The 22287-nt window shown below is 35.4% G+C and overlaps 1 protein-coding gene and 1 pseudogene across 2 annotated transcripts in view; both read right to left on the reverse strand.

The window, feature by feature from the left end:
• Positions 1 to 22287, reverse strand: part of PPP1R42 (protein phosphatase 1 regulatory subunit 42) — a 50204-nt gene that overhangs the window by 12816 nt on the left and 15101 nt on the right. For both annotated transcript variants that reach the window (XM_077166949.1, XM_077166948.1), the window contains 2 exons: positions 5346 to 5463; positions 124 to 255 (listed from right to left, as the gene is read on the reverse strand). In XM_077166949.1, coding sequence (XP_077023064.1) covers positions 124 to 255; positions 5346 to 5463 — 250 coding nt within the window. The remainder of the gene's footprint in view (positions 1 to 123; positions 256 to 5345; positions 5464 to 22287) is intronic.
• LOC143686282 (centriolar and ciliogenesis-associated protein HYLS1-like) lies at positions 13172 to 15355 on the reverse strand (annotated as a pseudogene).

Genomic DNA, 22287 nt, shown 5'->3' on the forward strand with positions numbered 1-22287 from the left:
AGTAAGTTTAAAAAAAACTTAAACAAAAACAACCCTTTATTTCTTGACATTTTTTGGTTGAGTAGAATATTCTCTTTCCTTTGCTAGTAGAAGTTATCAACTAATGAGTGACCATGTGCTTACTTATGTATGAGTTGCTTGCATCCTCATTTTTCATGCTCTTTTTCTTGCTGATTTTCTTGGCATCTTTGGATGCTTTCCAATTCATTAGGAATTGTCTTTCTATTTGTTTAATTTCTTTTTCATCAAGAAATTCTAGAGAAAAACACATGTAAAAATCATATAATAATCATAGTTATACAGTTCTAGTTTAGGACATACAAGCTTAAGTTATACCTAGGACAAAACAAATTTCTCCTTTAAATATCTTTTTTACACAGTTTCTGTAGCTCTTATTTATATTTAGACTTTTTTTCCTGATTTTGAAAAGAATATGAGCTTATTAGAGCAATTGAAATGTGATGGAAAGAACATAAAAAGGCTCTGTAATTACTATCTTCTCTTTTTCACCAGTACCAAAGATAATTGTCCCCCCTTACAGGGCGATATGCTCATTCTTTTGTTATTTTTAAAAACAAAAGGGTCACACTCAACAAAAATGAAGTCATATTATCTGTTGATTTAAATTATATTGTGATTACGTGTCTTAGGAAAGGGCAAAACATTTTTTTACATTAAACTGCATAAGAAATTTTGCATGTGTAAAATTTCTTTTAAAGCAGATACAACATTACTAATGCTTACTATTTCCTACGATAGGATGTAATAGGAGTAACCCAGATGGCTGGCCTTTGATTCCACAAAATAAGATCTTAGCTATCTTCACATTTTGTTCCTTTAAAAAGATTTTAAAAATAGAGCTTTTAAAATTATACAAATAATTTTTTATGGTGTGAGATATTTGGAAAATGTGAAAAGGAAAAAGAAAAATTAAAATTGCCTGTTTTCTACCAACCAGAAATAACCACTGAAAATACTTTGGTGTAGTTCCTATAATGTTTTGTTTCTATGCATGTGTATGTGTATGCATGTGTGTATATTATATAAAATTGGAACTCTATATGGTTTACATCTTGCTTTTTCATATTGTATTGTGAGCATTTCACCATGACTTTTCTTTGGACATGATTTTAAATGGCTAACAGTGTTCCACTGTATATGAATGTATTCTAAAATATTAAACTATCCTCTAATTTTATATTTTATATTAACTTTTTAATCACATGAAGACAGATGGCTTTCATTAAATTAAAAAGAAACTATCTTTTTTAGCAAAGTTTTCTGTAAAGCAGTTTTTTAAGTTAAATGAATATCTTCCCTTATCATTCCACTGGACCACACAATGGAGAAAAGACAGTAACATTAGTTATACCATTTCTTACAGGGAAAATGGCATATTCTGATAAAATATTAATTGTAATACTGAAAGTATTAACATCACCACTTAAATATGATTCATAATATTGCGTAAATTCGAAGTAAAAAGTAAAGTGATGAAACTGGAGATATAAGCTAGAACCGTCTAAAAGTATAATTGTGTCCATATCTTATCTTACGTACTTTTTAAAACAATAACAGTTTCCAAATTGCATTTTAAGAAGTTGGCCTGATGTTTTATTACCCCCAAACATCTTAGCACTTCTAACTTTATATTAAGATAAATTTTTAATGCATCATTTCCTAACAACTTATATTAATTGTGTCTTTCCAGATCTGTTTTTATAATAATTATATAATTTATTAGTATATTTTTGGATGGAATATCAATAATAATACATATTTTAAAATGTCTTCTGGAAAGATAAGGAATGAAAAATCCAAATCTTTACTATAGTCCCTTCTTCCTCATATAATTGTCCAAGGCAGACTCTTCCTCATGTAAGAGTCTGAGGAATGACTCAGAGATTGTGCCTTGGTAAACCTGACTCTATCTGGTTTTTAGCAGTTTGTTTTATTTGAGGTTATTAAGGTACTGAACCTGGCATGGTATGGAAGTGTGTCAGTAGGGGAAGCCAGGTAATGGACACAAGATCAGAGACGTCTGTGATTTATATCGTTGTAATGAGCTCATTACAACACAGAATTTGCTTCCAGTCATGCTAAGTAAACCAAATGGGTGGATTGTCATTCTGTTTGGTGAGGCTAGGTTAATTATAAGACATAAAGTGGCTCCCAAGTGTCCTCATAGTCCTTCTTATGGAACACACCAAACCAGGCCCTCAATTAACTCTGCTTTTTTGGTTATGCATTCAGGAAAAAGAAGGAAATGAGAATAACAAAAACTAAAATGAAAAAGAATTACATGCATAGAAAAAGTTCTGCAAGGACATATATTAAAGTATTAACAGCACATTGATGGGAGGATTATGAGTGATATTTATTTTCTTCTTTTCTACTTGTTCCCTATATGAAAGATGTATTAATTTTTTGAACATAAACTATATTATAGAAAAGAGGATTTTTTTTATTCAAAACAAACTCTGAAATAAATCCTTTAAATTTGTAAATCAGAATACTTTTCTCCCACATCTATTACAGCTTCACTTCCAGTATTATGCCATAAAAAATGTTTCCAGAAATGGATCCCATGAACAGTGGAAGGTTCTTGATCATCAGACACTAATTGTATTCTCTTTACTCTGCTTATTAAAGAAAGTGGAGCAGTACAATTGTGTGTGATGGGCAGAGAGGTGAGGGGAATGGAGAATTGTGGAATCATCTGTAGACCCTTATAAAATTATACATATTGGTTTTCCCAAATACTCTTGGTTCTCTACCCTTAAATGGGTGGGAATTGGGAGACCCTTGTCTATGTATTTTTAAAAAATGTCTTGGATTTTACTGATATGCCCTTCTTTCACAGAGAACGACTGCACTAGCATTGGATAATTAAAGTTTGTTATAGCTATGAGCTTTTAAGTGGTTTGGCAGTACCTTGGGGTTTTTGTTTTTAATTTATTTTTTTTGAGATATCATCATGCACCATACAGTCCATCTAAAGTATACAATCAATGGCTGAAATATCATTGCATAGTTGTATATTCATCATCATGATCATTTTTAGAACATTTGCATCACTCCAGAAAAATAAAGAGAAAAAAGAAAAAAACTCATACATCCTATACCCTTTTCCCTTCCCCTTTCATTGACCACTAGTATTGCAATCTACCTATTTTTTTTAACCTATATGCCCCCTCCCCTATTATTTATTTATATATTTTTTGTCCTTTTTTTTTTACTCATCTATCCATGCCCTGGATAAAGGGGTGCGTCAGCCACAAGGTTTTCACAATCACATGGTCACACTGTAAAAGCCATATATCTATATATATAGTTATGCAATCATCTTCAAGAATCAAGTCTACTGGAATATGGTTCAAAAGTTTCAGGTACTTCTCTGTAACCACTCCAAGACACCATAAACTGAAAAGGGATAATCTATATAACGCATAAGAGTAACCTCCAGGACAACCTCTCAACTGTGTTTGAAATCTCTCAGCCACTGAAACTTTATTTTGGCTCATTTCTCTCTTCCCCCTTTTGGTCAAGAAGGCTTTATTAATCCCATGATGCTGGGTTGTGACTCATCCCCAGAAGTTATGTCCCATGTTGCCAGGGAGATTTCATCCCTGGGATTTATGTCCCACATAGGGAGGAGGGCAGTGTATTCACCTGCCCTCCTAAGTTGGCTTAGAGAGAGAAGCCACATCTGAGCAACAAAAAGGTTCTCTGGGGATGACTCTTTGGCATAATTATAAGTAGGCTTAACTTATTCTTTTCAGGAACAAGTTTCATAGGGGTGAGCCTTGACTAGGCCTATTAAATTGGTTGTCCCTACTACTTGCGAGAATATCAGGAATACCCCAGATGGGGAAGTTTATTATTTCCTCCTTTCTCCCCAGTTCCTCCAGAGGGCTTCGCAAATACTTCTTCATTCTCTGCCCAAATTACTCTGGGATGTATCAGGGCATCACACTGACCTGTACAAACCAAGATCTCATTCTCCATTCAAGATTCTATGTAATTATGGTGTTCAAATAAACTGACCATACATGTTAAATTAGATATTGTGCTACCAAAAATATAAATTTTGTACCAAATAAACATCTCTTCCATTGTCCTCTCACAGAAGTTAAAAGTTTTAAAATATAGACCATATCATCCATTACCCTGTATTCTGATTTACCTTAGTCCTATCCAGATTAGCGTCATTCATCTCTCTACTTAAAAGTCTGATCGCTTTTTCAACTTTTTAAACAGTTGCAGTATGGGGTAATGCTGACTTTCATAGCTTCAGAGCTCTAATCTCCAGCTCAGATGTCATAAAGATACTCAAAATTCCAGGGAATGGCCAGGTTATACACAAATAGCTCAGCATCTCAGAATTTAGAAATAACAGTTACAACTGCTGTAAGAGCTTACAGTCTAGGAATCTTTCCAAAGGCCTTAACCTGATAACCTGTGCTCTTGATTTTAATTCTCTTGAGTTTGTATTTTATAGTTAGTACATATGATTTGGGACATAATAATATTTGTCTTTTTATTTCTGATATTTCATTCAACATACTGTCCTCAAAGTTCATTCCCCTAGTTGCATGCCTCACAACTTCATTTCTTCTTGCACCTACTCAGTATGAAGTCTGTTGTATGTATATAGCACAGTTCCCCCTTCCATTCCTCAATGTACCCTTAGACCACCTCCATCCATTGTAATACCTTGGTTTTTAATATCCATGTAAAGCAGTCATAGACACTGCAATTCAGAAAAGCCTCTTATGAGTTTCCCTGGGGAGAGGGCACTGCTGGGCCGTCTCAAGCTGTGTTATAAGGCCTCTGTTGAACAGTTACTTTTGCCCATTTCCATCAGTATAATGCACATTCAGGAATGTTATTATTTGTTAGGACTTCATGAAGGGATTCCCCACCCTGCACCCTTTACAAATGAAAGGGACTCCTGTATCTTCATTTGGCAAGTGTCACGCAATGAAAACTTTGATCAATTTTATCAACAGAACCAAGAGTCTGTCGGGATCTGGAAAGGATTTATACCAATGACTGGTAAAGTGTCAGCAAGTTCTGCACATTTATGGCAAATTTCTGTGGTAACAGCTACATTTTATTTTCAGAGAAAGAGTGGCAAGTGCCTTAAGTATAGCAGGCATTGTTCATGGTTTAATTCTTTATTTAAATTATGCTGTTATTCAAAATATCAAATTTAAAGTTGACCATTTTCATAGACCCAGATATCACATTTATATTTCCAAAGGCTAGCTGATAAATTAACTAAAAAGTTAACTAGGTCTCTTTCCTTAAGAAAATTTTATTAATATAAGATAAACATGTACCCAGTGATTTGGACACCAGTATCAGTCTGTCCCTGTACTTTGGTTTGAGACAAACAGGATTTCCATTTAAATCCATTTTCTGCAACTTTATCAACTTGTTCAGTAAAATCTCCAAATCCTGTAATCACAGAAAAGCACAACGAAGTATTTAATAATTATCAGTATTTCTATATTTCAGAGTATTTTATATTTATCAGTATTTCTAGTATGTCAGTTCACTGAATTACATTTAAATGAAATCCCTTTAATGAATTACTGCTTTTCATGGAGTTCTAAGCTCAGTGCCAAGTACTTAGAAAATACACAATAATAATTTTTTTTTAATAAAATGGTTTATATTGCTAATAGAGGGGCCTAAAGATGATACAAAAGGTTAAGTCCTGAGCTGGGAGCCACAGGCCTCTTTTCTGTCATGCTCCCTTATATGGTCCAACTTATAGCTCAGAAAACACTTTTGCCCCTCTGGAGACCCAGTGCTGCAGTGGCTGCTTTATTCTTAGTGGAGCTTCTGGAAGTTTACGGATGAAAGCAATTACGGAGAAGTAAGCACAATATAGTGTTGCTTTTTATGTGTTGAAGGCTGCTTACTAATTTAAAAATTTTAGAAAAGATTTATCAAGAGAGAAAATAGAAGAAAGGAGAAGAAAATCACATGCATTCTTATTACTGAATGATTATTACTAATATATTGTTATATGTCCTTCCGGCCTTCTTTTTTGAACATGGTCTTCATACTATGCTTACTGTTTTGTATGTTATTTCATAAACATTTGAATGTTTTTCAGCTTACCAGAAAAATCAACCAATTGATATTTCAAGGAAGAATTAAGTTATTCCAAGGTCTATAAATAACTCAAACATCAGGAAAACAAATATGTGGTCACTTAAAGGTCAGCTCGTTTGCCTTCCTAACCTCCTTTTCCTCCCTATTCGTGTTTCTCTTTCCCAACGAATTATACTGTTTTTCTTCTCCTTCTCATCCAGTAGCACAATCTTTCTCTCCAATTCTTTGTATTTTTGTCATTCTTTTCCTTGTTTCCCCCCTCCTTTTCACTCTCCTTCCCTTATTTTTATTTTAGCTACAATTACATAGACGTAAAATATACTTCAAGTATTTACCAGAAAGTTTTTTCTATTTTAAAAATCAGCTAAACTTAATCTGTAATGAAATGCTCAAAACAGTAATGCAAAAAAAATGTTTCCTACTCTATAGCCTTGAATTGATTTCTTTTTAATTGAGCAGCAAATAAATAAGTAAATACATACATACATAAAAAGGGAAAACTTCCACCAATGATGCAGAACATTCTTTTAAAACAAATGTTTTGTGATAACAGTAATAATAATGATTTCCAATAATACCTAATTCCTGTGGAGAGCTATAGGATTTTCAGAAGCTCTCAGATATATGTAATTTTGGACATATCTGTGGGAATTACTATTGTTCAGAGTATGTGGAGATAGTTACAAAATTAATGAAGATACCAGAGGATAGCCACAAATACCAATGATTCTTCCATTTTTTTCTTCCCTCAGGCCAAATTTTAGATCAAAATTATTGTGCGGTATAAAGGAAAGTTAGAAATACACATTATCAATTAATTCATAAATGTTCTTAATTGAAAAGTTGGAAGCAAATTGATATGTGTTGCCTGATAATATTGTTCCTAACAATTTCTTCACCTTCAAAGCTATTGTACTGACCATCTTATTCCTTGCTTTGTCTATGTTTATTGTTCAGATAGTTCATTTTTCAAAAAATTATAAGATGACACTTATACTTTAGATTTTAGAAAATCATTTATCACTACGAAGCTTTGACAGTAGTTCCCTCTACACATTAAACATCCCTGCAAAAAGTTGCCATAACATAGAGGTAACAAATTTGGAACCCATAGATGTGCTCCTATGCAGTTACAAGTGTGTGCCTAGGATCTACTGCAGAGCACTCACAGGTTGCTTAACCTTTCTGAGACTGTCTTCCTCTGCAAAATGGTGAAGTTGTTTCCAATTCTGCCCACCTCATCATTCAACAACAGCAACAAAAAGGCAGGTAATGTGAAACCTCCTGGCACTGCAGTTTACTGTGTGACCTTAGGCAGGTTACTTAGGTTTTCTGAGTCTCAGTGCCCTCATTCACAAAGTGAAGATAAAGTAGGGTTAGATGTCCCTAGTATGAAAGTTTCTGGAACAAAGGTGCCACCCCTCCGCTAATTCACTTTCTCTTAATTTTGCACACGGAGAGCAAAAATTCTCCTAAGAAGCTTCTGACCCACTGACAAGCAAGTAGTTGACTTCTTACAAGATTCAGCCCCCAGTCTGGGATTATGGCCTCTCCGTAGCATTATTCAACAGCATTTAATATAGACAGGATTATCTTATTTTAGGTAAGTATTTTTCTTAAAATAGGTTTAAGAAAACCTATTTTTAAACCTATTTTTTTTTAGGTTTTTAGCTTAAACCTTAAAGGAAAAGATTGAGAGTTGTGTTTTATATAGTTTTTGAATACAATGCCTGTCATCCAAAATTTAAATAACAGAGAACTTTAAATTTATATAGATAAAAAGGGTCCTGTAGAGTTTTGTTAATTATTCCTCACTTGATAAATGACCCTCAACATACTCCCTCCAGTGTATGTTTATTTAAGACTAAACTAATCCTGTGCTGAAATACGATTACCCTTTGGATACGCTCTGGTTGTTCATTGCCTTCCTGTCTTTAATAAAGTGCTTTCACTTTCCTGCCCCTTCAATAAGTTACACTAAAGGGACCAGACACTTTTCTGGACAGTCTCTGTTTGATAAATGATCATGTCATGCTACCACTTAGAGGAGTGTTACAAAAAACTGAGGCGTGCATTCCATTTCCCGGGCAGGGGTTGGTGCTTAAGTGCCTTTATAGGCATCTGCAGCCCTGGCTATGCTTTCTCCACTATTAATGATACCACTGATGAACCTGTATTTGACCAGCACGCTCCAATCTTTATCGGAAACGTCTGGCCCAAACGTCCTAACTAAATCTACAGACAGCCATTTGTCATCCCCCTGACTGCCTGTCATCATCTCCCTGGGAAAATCTATAATTTTTGGCTTGTTCCTGACTAAACCTTGGAGTGAATAAATTTATCTTTGGGTCACTCTGCTTGTCAGGATCAATACTGAGCAGAGGTTGAATAAATTAGAAACTGGGAAAACATGACAGGCCATCGTGGTTAGTTCATTTATGTCTTAAATCAAATATTTAGTTTATGTAAGAGGCAAGCACGTCAAGGTTTTCATTTCCACCATTCATTCTGAGGATGCTATACCTCATGATAAATGGTCATCAGAAAACCAATGAAGTAAATCACTAATGTATTTGACTGTGAAATGAACTTTTCAGATCATTTTATTGATTTAGCAAACTTTGTAGACATAAAAACTGTATTTAAAAATAAATTTGTTCCCAGTGCCTGTCCATTCAAAAAAATTAAATTGAATTAAATTTAAAAATAAATTTTGTTCCTTCAAGTTTGTATATACATTTTGCAACCATGATATTTATTTAACAATACTGTCAGCAAGCTATATAACATTAGCCCTAGTGAAGTTCATGGCTCAAATTACACTCATCAAACTAGCTGCGGAAATGCAAAAGTTTTACATGTAAATGGTCACTAAAGTATTTAATATTGATGTATGTTTGTTTAAAGAAATTACAAAAGAAAATGTAGAGAAATGGCATTAAAAGTAAATGTCACTTAAACTAGAGCCCTGAGAGTTAATGATAAAAGTTTCTAAACTATGGAGTATTATTTGACCTAAAATCTTTCTCCTCCTTTTCAGTGGTTGACCTTAACACTAATTTTGAAGGTCATCTCCCCACAAAGTTTTTTAGTTTTCTGCCTTTGAGCTCACATTTCCTATTTCCTTCCTCTTTCCCATCTTTCTCAACCAAGGAAGCATCCCACCTCTTTTCCCAGGTTATTCAGTTCTCTTGATCCTGTTCCTTCTCCACCAAACTCTTCCCTTGGTATCTTCTCTCTTTCATTTCCAATCTCTCTCCATTTCCTCTGACTTCATTCTCTTTTATCTAGCACAGTCAAACATCTCAAAAGAGTAGTCCAAACCAGTGCCTCTCAAACTTTCATGTGCCTATGCCTCACCCAAGACTTGTATTAAATGCAGATTGATTTGTTAGATAAAGGGCAGAATCTGAGATTCTGCATTTCCAGTGCTGATGGTACTGGTCTTGGGACCATATTTAGAACAAGAAGGGTCTAGGCCACTGCCCTCCTCCTCCTCAACTTCTCTGTACTACTGCAGTCTGGCACTAGTGAAAAGACACTATTAACCTCCTCACTGATCCCCACGCTGCCAAACGCAGAGTTTCTCATTCTCAGTTCTTTGAAGCAGCTCATCTTGCTGACCACCCCCTTCATAGCTTTGTGATACTGCAATCTTGCAAGCTCCTTGGATCCTTCATGAATCTCCCAACAAGGAACAAACCTTTGGCCTCAGAAATCTCCAATTTATGAACTGGTGGTTTCCTAAAGGTTGCTTTTGAGAACTCAGAGTACATCTCACAAAAATGATGCTAGACATGGTGGATTGTTGCCTAGGACACCATGAAAACCTAGTTAATTGAGAACAAGCTCAAAGAATATCTGTACACTGACAGTACTCTAAAACCTCCCATTAAACACCCTCATGTTTCCACAATGCTGGGACTCCCTCTGAGTAGCAGGAAGCTGTACCCTGGGGCAGGCCCTCAGCAGTTAATTTTGCTTCCTTTTCTATAATCTACATTTATTCCTTCTAAACATTTGTTTCCCTTCTCTGGAGCTCTGCAGAAGGTAACATCATAGCTAGAAAAAACTTTTCCTTCTGTAACCCACCACCTTCTCCGCTTATACTTAGATACTTTATGAAAAAGAAAGGTCACGTTGACAATAATAAATTCTCAGTGGTTGGCCTTGAGAGGAAGGAAAAGTCATCTATACACCAGAGGAACAACCAGACTTTGCATTAAGCCACCACGAACATTTCATCACACCCTATTCTTCCTCTATGCCCGTTCTCCAGGCAATTTCATCCATGATGGTAATTTCTGCCACCTCTTACCTAGAAGCTGAAGATTCCCACTTGTATCTCTCTTCTGAGTTCTGACTTCATATATCTAATTGTCTACTTGATAGTTCCTCTGGAATGTTTCAAAGGCATTTCAAACTCTCTAAGGCTCAAATTTATGATCTCTCTCTCCCCCCAACCTGATTCTTGAGTTCCATTGTGCCAGGAGGAAGCCAGAAAATCATTCTTGACATCTCCCTCTATTACTTTCCCTATCTCCAATGTCATCACCAATTTCTCTTCACTTTACTTCTTAAGCCTTTCTCTAATCTATCCACTCTCTTCATTTCCACCTTCACCCTATTCAAGTTTCTACCATCCCTCACTACCTAACTAGACTGGCCTCTACCAATCTGTTCTCCACACTGAAATTTTCAAAATACTAATCTCTAATTTTACCCATCTTAAACATCCTCAGTGGCTCCCTATAACTCCAGCCCATCTACCCACTGGCCTAAATTTGTACCTTGACTTTCACTGTATTTCCCATCTACCCTCCAGCCTTTGTAATACTATTCCTGTTGCCTGATTAAGTCTTTCTCTCAGACCTCAGCTCAGCTATCTCTTCCACAAGGAAGCCTTCACTGACCCCTCTATTTAGGTCAAATCCTTTTATTATAGGTTCTCATAGCCACATGGTTCTTTGTAGTACTTGTCACAGGTGAAAATTTACATTAGTTTTTGGGTGATTATGTGCCTAATATCTCTCTTCAATGGTGAAGGCTCCACATACCTGGTTTTTACTCATTACTGTCTCTCCACTGCCTAGAAAATGGTGCTACACAATATGTGTGTTCAATGAATGGATAAAAATAAATGACTGCATGAATGATGCATAAATGAATGAACAGCAGAGGGGCAGAGTGGCAGAGGTTAGGAGTAGAATGGGAATTATCAGGAAGAAATAAGATGGAACCATTCTGAAGATATTGCTAATTAGAAAGGTCAAAGACATGGTAAGAGGAAAGACAGGACTTACCTTCTCTTCTCTTCTATTTCTTCCTCTCCCTAACCCCTTTCTATATAGTCCTGCCATAGAAGTCCTCGCCCTGGATCAGGCTTTGGATTAGGAAGTAGGAGAGCTGTGGGCAAGGTTAGGGGATGTGGAGGGGAAAGAATCCTTGACACCTATGGTTCTGCAGAGGTGAAAAGAGGGAAGGGAATGATATCCTAGGCAGCAGGAAGGACTGAGATGTTGTGGTAGGCACTTGGCCACCCAGCTTCTCACAGGCTTATGTCCTGTGCCTTTACCTCTAAGTTCACCCATTCCCCTTTGGCACTAGGACCCTCAGTGAGGTAGGGCAGGGACATTGTTTGGGAGTGCTTGTATTTCTCAGCCACCCAATTCTTCTTTTTCCTTTTCAATTCCTTCCACACAGCTCAAGAATTTCAATCACCCTGAAACTCCTTGCTATATGTGTTCCTTTAAATTTTTCTTAAATAGCTTTCTCTTTCTCGCTGCTCAAACAGAATCTTAATTAAGAGATTCAAAGTTATGTAACCATCCTAAGGGAAAATTATTTTTTTCTGGAATTATAAGCAGGTACTTAAAAATGAGTCTTCCATGTCAAAAAGCACGTAAATTCCGTTCTGTGGAACAGGACTAGGAGAAGGCAATTTGTTGTAAATATGCACAAATCACTAACATAGTTTACAACTTCACAAGAATTCGTGTATAGGAATTGTCGTGACTGACAAGATTTCATAGTACGTGGTAATCTGTTGCATTTTTTACAATATTTAATACAATGAATGTGAAAAAAGTCCATTTTTAATTTATATTTGAATAATGACTTTGAATTATTTCTAGAGATAAGAGTAAATTCTCAGCAAAAGCAATAATTTTTTTAAATATACTTTCTTGATATCATTGCTAGTGAGATATGTAAGAACCACACTCAGATATTTCATATTTTCTGTTGGTGCATTTGAGGAATGTACTGATGCCTATATAATTGTTCTAAGTGCTAAAAAACTCAGATAATTATAGTGGTTTTGTGAAGATTCTCTAATGATGTCCATTTTGTTTCCCCCATGGCAGAAAGCTGTCTCTTGCTGATGACTCTTGGGATAGATGTCAGCGACCCTAAGTCTGGCACATTGAGATTTCTCCCTTGTGGCACAGAGCTTGATGTCAGTAGCTTTTGGGCAACTTCAATGAGCATAAAGAATAGGAAAAAATTAAAGTTAAAAAAAATAGAAACACTGGCCTCAGAAATACACAGAGCAACAAGACAGTTAATATTCTGATGCTGAACTTCAACATTTCCTTTGACCAAGCCTTCAAAGGGCTATTTTAAATGGACCACAAAAGCCAATTTTGAATATATCCTGGGCAATGTCTATATTTAGAGCTCCCAAGAAGATAAGTCTAGGCATTTTTAATTGCACATGAGCTCTGCTGGAAGTGAAAGAACTTGGGATTTCATCCTGACTTCCTGGGTATTTTCTTTCTATGGAAGGAAGAAAAAGCAACTTCTGGCATATCCCAGCCACTTAATTTGCTGAATGATTTGCATTATCTGCCCCAGATGGTTGAATGTCTTTTATTCCCTTATTCATTCATTCTATAAACATTTTGTGGGTGCCAATTTTGTGCCGTGCACTGGGCTGAGCTCTATGGAATCCTGAAGTCAATAAATCAAAATACCTTGCTCTTATCTTCCATTTCTCTTCTCTTTATGTTAATGCTTCCTTTAAATTTTAGAGCATATTTATATAGATTTTTGTTTTGTTTTTTGAATTTCCAAAATTCTTAAGTTTAACACCCAGTAACTTTAAAACACACACAGATAAAAACACAGCAACTCACACTGGTCAAAGGAAAATATTGGTTATAGAACAGAAATGGTACTTTCTGACATTGCTAACAAAATCTGACAAAACAAATACTAGGTTTTTCTTCCTCTGGCATGATTTTTTTTCAATTGCTGGATTTTAGAGTGGTACTTTGGAAGGTAAGTGGTATTTGATACCACTTGAAATATAGCTAAGAATGACCAATAATGGGTGAAGTCCTTACTCTATAATGTTCCACAGGTTTTAACGTTGGTTATTTGTATTTAAAAAGAGAGGTATAATGAACCATGTTATTCCAAACAGTCCTGTGAAAGGACAGAGAAAGGTAAAAAAGACTTATGAAGGAGAAAGAGGAAAGGGAACCTTCCTGGGCATGATACCATTTGCAAGGTCCCAACAAATACCCCAGCAAAGGGCAGATCTTTTATTCTCAGTTGGTACTAGGTGATTGTTTGGAAAATATATGTGCTGAGGCTTAGACTTGGGTTCTGGTCCACACACCATCTGCTCTCAGATACCCCAGTGTAATTCCTTCCTATGATCTTTACCAGGTAACCACACTGAGTCCCAGTCTCATTTGTACTCAGAGTCCTGGGCTACCCAGTCTAGTTTGCCCCTATTTTGGTTTATCTGGTCCAGCCTTGGGAGAATGAAGGACTTAGGACAGCTAGTCTTGTTCATAAGTTGGAAGGCCCATTCCTTCCCTTGGTAGATAGCAAATGAGCTGATCTTCTTAAGAAATTCCTTGATATTCATGTGGTAGATTAAATTTTTGTGAAATGTCAAGTGAAGATTCCCTGTCTTCCTGCAACTGCAGATTCATCAGCCTTTGTCTTAAGTCGCAGGAATCTATGTCACTTTCTGAACCAGATTCTGTTTCACTGACAGTTGATTCAGCTAATACTTCTCCATCTGGCTTCCTATGCAGCATCTTTCTCTTCTTCACTGGCTTTTGGAGTTTTTGGGAGGCCTCTGAAGCTATTTCTGAAGGGACATTATTTCTGAAGGGACATTACTTTTTACATGTGGGTAGTGCTGTTGCACAGGAAGAGTAGGTTGCTTCCCTGGGGTTTCTGAAGATTTACTCTAGGGATCACATGGGATAGACTAGACTTCTCTCCTAACATCTCTCTCATCCTGCCCTGCACAGATTTGGGTAAAAGTAGCAGCCACTAACATTCGTTCTTCTGAATCCATATTGGTCCATGTTTGTCCATCAGGTCCCATGAGTTCCTCCACTGATTCCCCTACTCTGTAGGATCTTCTTTCTGCCATCAAGACTGCTGAAAGTAGGATAAATCTTGTCTCCAGGTTCTACTTCCAAAGTGAAGTAAGTATAATTATTGATAGGTATCTTCAATTAGTCTAGCTTCTACTGTACCACCCAACCAGCCGAGGTCCATGTCATTTTCCCAGTGCCGCTGCCCCCTAGAGCTGTAAATGGCTTTTTTTTTTTTAAACATGGGCAGGCTCTCAGAATCGAACCCAGGTCTCTGGCATGGCAGGTGGGAACTCTGCCACTGAGCCACTGTTGCCTGCCCTGTAAATAGCTTTTTAAAAGTTCTGTCTGGGTATTTTTTCTTGACTTGTTTTTCTCCAGTTATGATTTCTTGAGTTTTTCCAGTAATTATTGATTGGAAACTGGATATTATGAATTTTATGTTGTTGAATGCTGGAGTTTGTGGTCTTCCTTTAAAATGTTGGACTTTGTTCTTGTGGGCACTTAAATTACTTTCAATCAGATATCTTTTCAAAGGTTGATTTAAACTTTATTAGGGTGAGTTTACAGTGACTCTTTACTCTGAGTTTGTTTAATACCATTATTTAGGTAACATCTTTTGGGGTCTCTACTGAATGACCTGGATGTTCAGGAAGGACTATCTACTCTGTAAATATGGGCCAGAGAACTCAAATGTCTCTCAGCCGTGTGAGGGCTCTCAGAATTGTTCCTTTTATAGCTCCCTGTTCATTCTTTGCCAGCCTTGTGATATTTCATCTTATGCATAAATGGCTTAGTATTCAGCAACAGACTCAAAGGAACCTCAATGCAGATTTCAATGACTGAAAAAGTTGTTTCATATATTTTGCCTAGTTTTCTGTTTGTTTTTGGTGGGAGGATTATTCTGGTCCCAGTTATTGCATCATGACCCATTATATTATTTTCCAAATATAATTTTTTTTCTCCATTTTTTTCCCTGTTCTCTGAGTCTGGTACTCTTATTAGTCATATATTGGACCTCCTCAATTAATTCTTTAGGTTTCTTTTTTAATATTTACCTGCTTATTTTCCATCCTTTCTGGGAGACTGACTCAATTTTATCATTAAAACTTATGTTGAACATTTAATTTCTCTTCTCCTATTTTTTTTAATGACCAAGTGCTCTCTCTTGTTCGCTTAATGTTCATTTTTTAAAAAACAAACTAGAATCCTGTTTTTATTTCATGGTTATGGAATCCTTTTTATCTCTCTTCAGAAATTAATTATAGTGAGTTTTTTTTTCCTGCTTCCATTTTGTTTCTCCTGGAGCTTCTTTTTGTTTGTCTTTGATTTTAGAGGCTCTCCTCAGTTGTCTACTGATCCTGATCTGCCTGTTCATTTTAAGCAAGACATTATGAAGATGAGTGAAAGTACTTTGTGTCAGGGAAAGGTTGTTGACTGGCTGGTCTCCCTGTAGAATAACTGGGCAGGTTACAGGCAATTTCTATGTGGTAGAACCCTTACATCTCAGAATTGAGACATGTTTTCTTTTGTGCTTGTCAGTTTCCCTTCAGAGGAATCCTCCAATCTCTCACCCAAGGTTTATAGGCCTAGCTGGCAGGGTTTGGGAAGTAGAAACTGGTTTGCATGCATGAGAAGAAGAAAGTGTAAGTATCTGTGCTGGTTTAAAAGGATGTATGCACCTTAGAAAAGCCATGTTTTAATCAAAATCCCATTTCATAAAGGTAGAATAATCCCTATTCAATACTGTAGGTTTGAAATTGTTATCTCTTTAGAGACCTTTTTTTTTAAAGTTAGAGCAGTTGTAGGTTTACAGAAAAATCTTTAGTATAGATTTCCCATATAGCACCCCTGCCTTTGCACAGTTTTCCCAATTAATAGTATTTTGCATTAGGTGGTACCTTTGTTACACTTGATGGAACAATATTACTTAATTATATTATTAACTATAGCCCATAGGTTACATTAATATTCACTCTTTATGTAGTATAATTTATGCATTTAAAATATTTTTATGTAGTAACATATATACAACCTAAAATCTCCTATTTTAATCGTTTTCAAGCATACAATTCAGTGATATTATATTCACAATACTGTGCTACCGTTAACAGCATCCATTACCAAAATCTTTCCATCACCCCAAACAGCAACTCTGAATGAATTAAGCATTAACTTCTCACTGCCAGACTTACCCCTGGTAGCCTGTATTCTAATTTCTGACTCATGGATATGCATGTTCTAATTATTTCATATAAGTGAGATCATATAATAGTCCTTTTTTACTCAACATGATGTCTTTAAGGTTCATCCATGTTTTAGCATGTTTCAGAACTTCATTTCTTTTTATGGCTGAATAGTACTCCATTGTATGTATATACCATAATTTGTTCATCTGTTCTTCCATTGATGGACACTTGGGTTGCTTCCATCTTTGGCAGTTGTGAATAATGCTGCTATGAACATCAGTGTGCAAATATCTGAGTTCCTGCTTTCAATTTTTGGGGATGTATACCTTGAGGTGTGATTGCTGGATCATATGGCAATTCTACATTAAATTTCTGAGGAACTGCCAAACTGTTCTCCACAGCTGCTGCATTAATTTACATTCCCACTAACAATGTATGAGGGTTCCTATTTCTTCACATCCTTGTCAACACTTGTTATTTTGTTTTTTTTAAATAATAGCCATTCTAGTAGGTGTGAAATAGTAGTTTTGATTTGTATTTTCCCTAATGGCTAATGATATTGAACATCTTTCACATGCTTATAGACACATCCTCTTTGGAGAGACATGTGTGTTGATGTTCTATGCCAATTTTTACATTGGATTGTTTGTCTTTTTATTGTAAAGTTGTATCAGAGGCTTTTCTTGATAAACTGATCTACCCACTGGTCCTCTTTTCTACCACTTTGTCCTTTCAAAAGACTGAATATACAAACAGACAATGGCTAGGCCATATATAAAAATAGACCTCTGACCCACTAATTATGACAACCAGACTAGGAGACTCTGATCTGCTATCTGTAATAACCCATCCAGGAAGCTAGCCACTATCTACAAGAAGTCCAGAAGTCATACAACAAACCTTGTAATAAATGATCCAGAATAGCCAAGACTTCATCAATAACTGACAGCATCCCTAATTTTTGCCCCTGCTTTCAACTGGAGAAAGCCAAGTATGTTCCCCTACCATCACATAGGATTCCCCCCTTCTAGTTAGCTCACCTCCAGCTTCCCCATGCCCACAGCCTCTAATCAAGGCACACCTGAAGTCTTCCTTTTTTGCCCACTATAAAGCTTTCCCACTCCTGTTTGCCTTTGTGTAAGGTGATTTTGGCTGATTCCTTTGCAATAGCAAGCACTGAATAATCAGCTTTGCTGTTTTTAATTTTGTTGTTCTTCATGTATTTCCACACTACATCCCTTACAGCACTTGTCCCAATCTTATTTTCTAACTGTGCCCTGCTCCATTTTATGTAAACTATTTGAGGGTAGAGACCTTGTCTGTCTTAATTATCATGTTATCCCCAGTGTATCTTTAAGTGCCTAGAACATTGCCCAGCACACACAATATAATAAATACTTTGACTCAATTAACTTCATAGAGGTATTGGAAAAAAAGCTTCACAGAGGAGGTGTCATCAAGTTCAGCCTTAAAATAGGAGGAAGATTTGGTTATTTAGACATCGTTAGATTGAATAATCAACAGTAATCAGGTTGTTTATTCTGGTTATGTGTTTACACTGCTTATGCAGTATTAAAATGACCTAAGAATAGTCCTTGTAGACAAAATAACTTGGTCTTAATATCATGGAGGAACACTTTCTTTGGGAACATATGGAGGCTAGCAGTTTTGTGCTGGTATCCAACTCCCCTTTTCCATTCTGAGCTGGACAGTAGCTCTTAGGAAGGAAGGACTCAGAGATATCACCACTTGTGAACTCTTTTAGATGGGATTACTCAGAGACTATTACTCCAACCAAATGAAAATGGCATCCAAGAGGAAAGCATATGATACAAAACAAAACAGTATAGTACAGAAATGAGTAAGCTTAGTTTTTTGAAGTGTATGTTTATTTTTAAATCATTGTGTGTGGTTTACAAAAGAATCAATTGATCTTATAAAGAAAAGCAAAATGTTTCTGCTGTGACACATTCCTATCTGGTTCTCTTCCTTAAAGACAGTCAATTTAGTTCTTTAAACTACTCTTTAAGTTATCTCAATATCTATTTTTTATGGGTAACATTTTAAAATAATTTTAAATTGTGGAAAAATATACATACAATTATTTTAATCATTTTAAGGAGATAATTCTTTGAGATTAAATACATTGGCAGTACTGTATAACTTTCACTACTGTCTATATCTAGACTATTTTCATTATCTCAAATTAAAACTCAATCATTAGCAATAATTCCCCATCCCCCCTGTAACCACTGCTTTCTGTGTCTAAGAATTTGCTTATTCAAAGTATTTAAGAATATAAATATAAATAAGTAAGAAAATCATACAATATTTGTCTTTTTGTGGCTTATTTCATCAAATACTGTCTCCAAGTTTCATCCATGTTGTAGCATGTATCAGAACTTCACTTCTTTTTATGGCTGAATAATATTCCATTGTATGGCTATATCATATTTTTTTGTTTTTCCATTTATCCACTGATGAGCATTTGGGTTGCTTCCATTCCATCTTTTGGCTATTGTGAATAATGTTGTTATTAACATTGTTGTACAAATATCTGTCTGAGTTCCTGACTTTAATTCTTATGGGTATATACCTGGGTCATATAGTAATTCTATGTTTAATTTCCCGAGGAACTGCCAAGCTGTTATCCATAGTGGCTGCACCATTTTGCATTCCCACTAATGGTGATGAGGGCTCCTATTTCTCTGCATTCTTGCCAACACCTGTTATTTTCAGGTGTTTAAAATAGCAATCCTTGTGGGTATGAAGTAGTATCTCATAGTTATAATTTGCATTTCTGTAATGGTTAAGCATCTTTTCATATACGTATTCACCATTTGAATATCTTCTTTGGAGAAATACTTATTCAAATCCTTGACCAATTTTTAAATTGGGTTGTTTGTCTTTTCGTTGTAGAGTTGTAGGAGTTCTTTATGTATTCTGGATATTAAACCCTTATCAGATATATTGTTTCCAAATATATTCTCCCATTCTATAGGTTGTCTTTTCCCTTTCTTGATAATGTCTTTTGATGCACAAAAGTTTTTAATCTTGATGAAGTCTACTTTATTTTTTTCTTTTGCTGCTTGTTCTTTTGGTGTAAAATCTAAAATTCCATTGCTTACAACAAAGTCCTGAAGCCATTTTTCTCTATGTTCTCTTGTAAGAATTTTATAATATTAGCTCTTATATTCAGGTTGTTGGTCCATTTTGAATTAATTTTTGTATATGGTGAGAGGTAGGGGTCCACATTCTTTTGTGTATGGATTTTCAGTTGTTCCCAGTACCATTTGTTGAAGAGACTGTTCTTTCCCCATTGAATGGACTTGGCAGCCTTGTTGAAATCAACTGGCCATGGATGACTGGATTTATCTCCGAACTCTCAGTTCTGTTCCATTGGTCTATATGTTTATCCCTCCCTATACCAGTACCACCCTTTTACTTCCTGTAGCTTTGAAGCAAGCTTTTAAATCAGGAAATATGAGTCCTCCAACTTTGTTAGTCTTTTAAAAGATTATTTTGATTATTTGAGGTCTAGTAGCTTTCTTATATATTCTTTGGGATTTTTGGTTTATAGGATTAAGTCATCTGCAAATAGGGATAATTTGACTTCTTGCTTTCCAATTTGGATGCTTTTTATTTCTTTCTCTTGCCTGATTGCTCTGACTAGAATTTCCAGTGTAATGTTGAATAACAGTGAGGATAATGGACATCCTTACTTTGTTCCTGATCTTAGAGGGAAAGCTTTTAGTCTTTCACCATTGAGTATGATATTTGCTGTGGATTTTTCATAAATGTCTTTTATCGTGTTGAGAAAATTCCCTTTTATTCCTTGTTTTCTGAGTGTTTTTATCATGAAAGGATGTTGGATTTTGTCAAATTTCTTTCTACAATAGTTGAGATGATTATGTGTTTTTTTCTTCATTCTAATAATGTAGTGTATTACATTGACATTTTTATGTTGAACTATCCTTTCTTTGTATTCCTAGAATCAATACCAGTTGGTCATGGTATATAATCCATACTGTTGGATTTGGTTTGCCTGTATTTTGTTGAGGATTTCTGCATCTATATTCATAAAGGATATTGTTCTCTAATTTTCTTTTCTTGTGCTGACTTTATCTGGCTTTAGTATAAGTATAATGCTAGCCTCATAAAATGAGTTAGTTTAGAATGGTTTGAGAAGGATTGGTGTTAAATCTGTTTTAAATATTCAGTAGAATTCAACAGTGAAGCCACCCAGTCCTGGACTTTTCTTTGTTGGGAAGTTTTTAATTACTGATTCAATCCCAATGTTATATGTTGGTTTAGATTTTCCATTTCTTTTTGTGTCAGACTAGGTAGTTTAAATGTTTCTAGAGATTTGTCCATTTCATCTGTTTTCTAATTTGTTAGCATATAATTGTTCACAGTATCCTCTTATAATCCTTTTTGTTTCTGTGAAGTTAATAATAATGTTCCCACTTTCATTCTTGATTTTAATTATTTGGGTTCTCTTGTTTTCTTTGTCAATCTGGCTAAAGGCTTATTGATTTTATTGACCTTCTCAAAAACAAGTTTTTGTTTATTCTTTCTATTGTTTTTCTATTCTCTATGTCATTTATCTCTGTGCTAGTCTTTACTATTTACTTCCTCTACTAACTTTGGGTTTAGTTTGCTCTTCTTCTAGTTTCTATAGGTGTGAAGTCAGGATATTGATTTGTGATCTTTTTTTTTTTATGTAGGCATTTAGACATTCCCTCTAAGCAGTGTCTTTGCTGCAGCCATAAATTTTTACATATTGTGTTTCCATTTTCATTTGTCCCAAAAGACTTCCCATTTTCCCTTATGATTTCTTTTTTGACCTACTAGTTAAGAGTGTGTTGTTTAATTTCCACAAATTTGTAAGTTTTCCTGTTATCCTTCTATTTTGATTCCTAGCTTTATTCCATTATGTCTGAGAAAATACTTTGTATGATTTAAAGATTTTGAAATTTATTAAGATTAGATTTGTGGCTTAACATATGATCTATCCTAGAAAACGTTCCATGTACACTTGAGAAGAATGTATATTCTGCTGTTGTTGAGTGAAGTGTTCTTATATGTCAGTTAGGTCTAATTGGTTAACAATGTTCAAGTCCTCTATTTCCTTATTGATCTTCTTTTTATATACTCTGCCAATTATTGAAAGAGATTTATTGAAGTTTCCAACTATTATTATTATGGTTTTTAAATTTTTAACATCCATCTGGAATGTTTAATGGCATGTTGGATATTTTGAGGAATTCATATGTATTAGGAGATATATATATATATATATATATATATATATATAATGTTTATTTGCATAATTATCTACAGCTTCTAGCCATCATGGGATGAGCCAGGTAATATGTCTGAATTTGGAAACAAGGCCAGGAGTAGCTTTTTTAGGGTTGGTAGATGGTTGTCTGGTAATAGTTCTGAAAACAAAGGCTCTGTTTATGGGAGAAAGGAGCCCATTCTTCTTCCTGTGATCCCCATCTCCAGAAATTATACCACAGTCAATTCGAATGGCAAACCAGAAATTGAAAGTTCATGACAGTGGCTCAGCTCAAGAATGACCGTGTCCAGGAAGTCTTTCCTAGCTCCAGGCTGAGTTAAGG

This window comes from Tamandua tetradactyla, chromosome 6 (genome assembly GCF_023851605.1).
Source record: "Tamandua tetradactyla isolate mTamTet1 chromosome 6, mTamTet1.pri, whole genome shotgun sequence".
NCBI classification, from domain to species: Eukaryota; Metazoa; Chordata; class Mammalia; order Pilosa; family Myrmecophagidae; genus Tamandua; species Tamandua tetradactyla.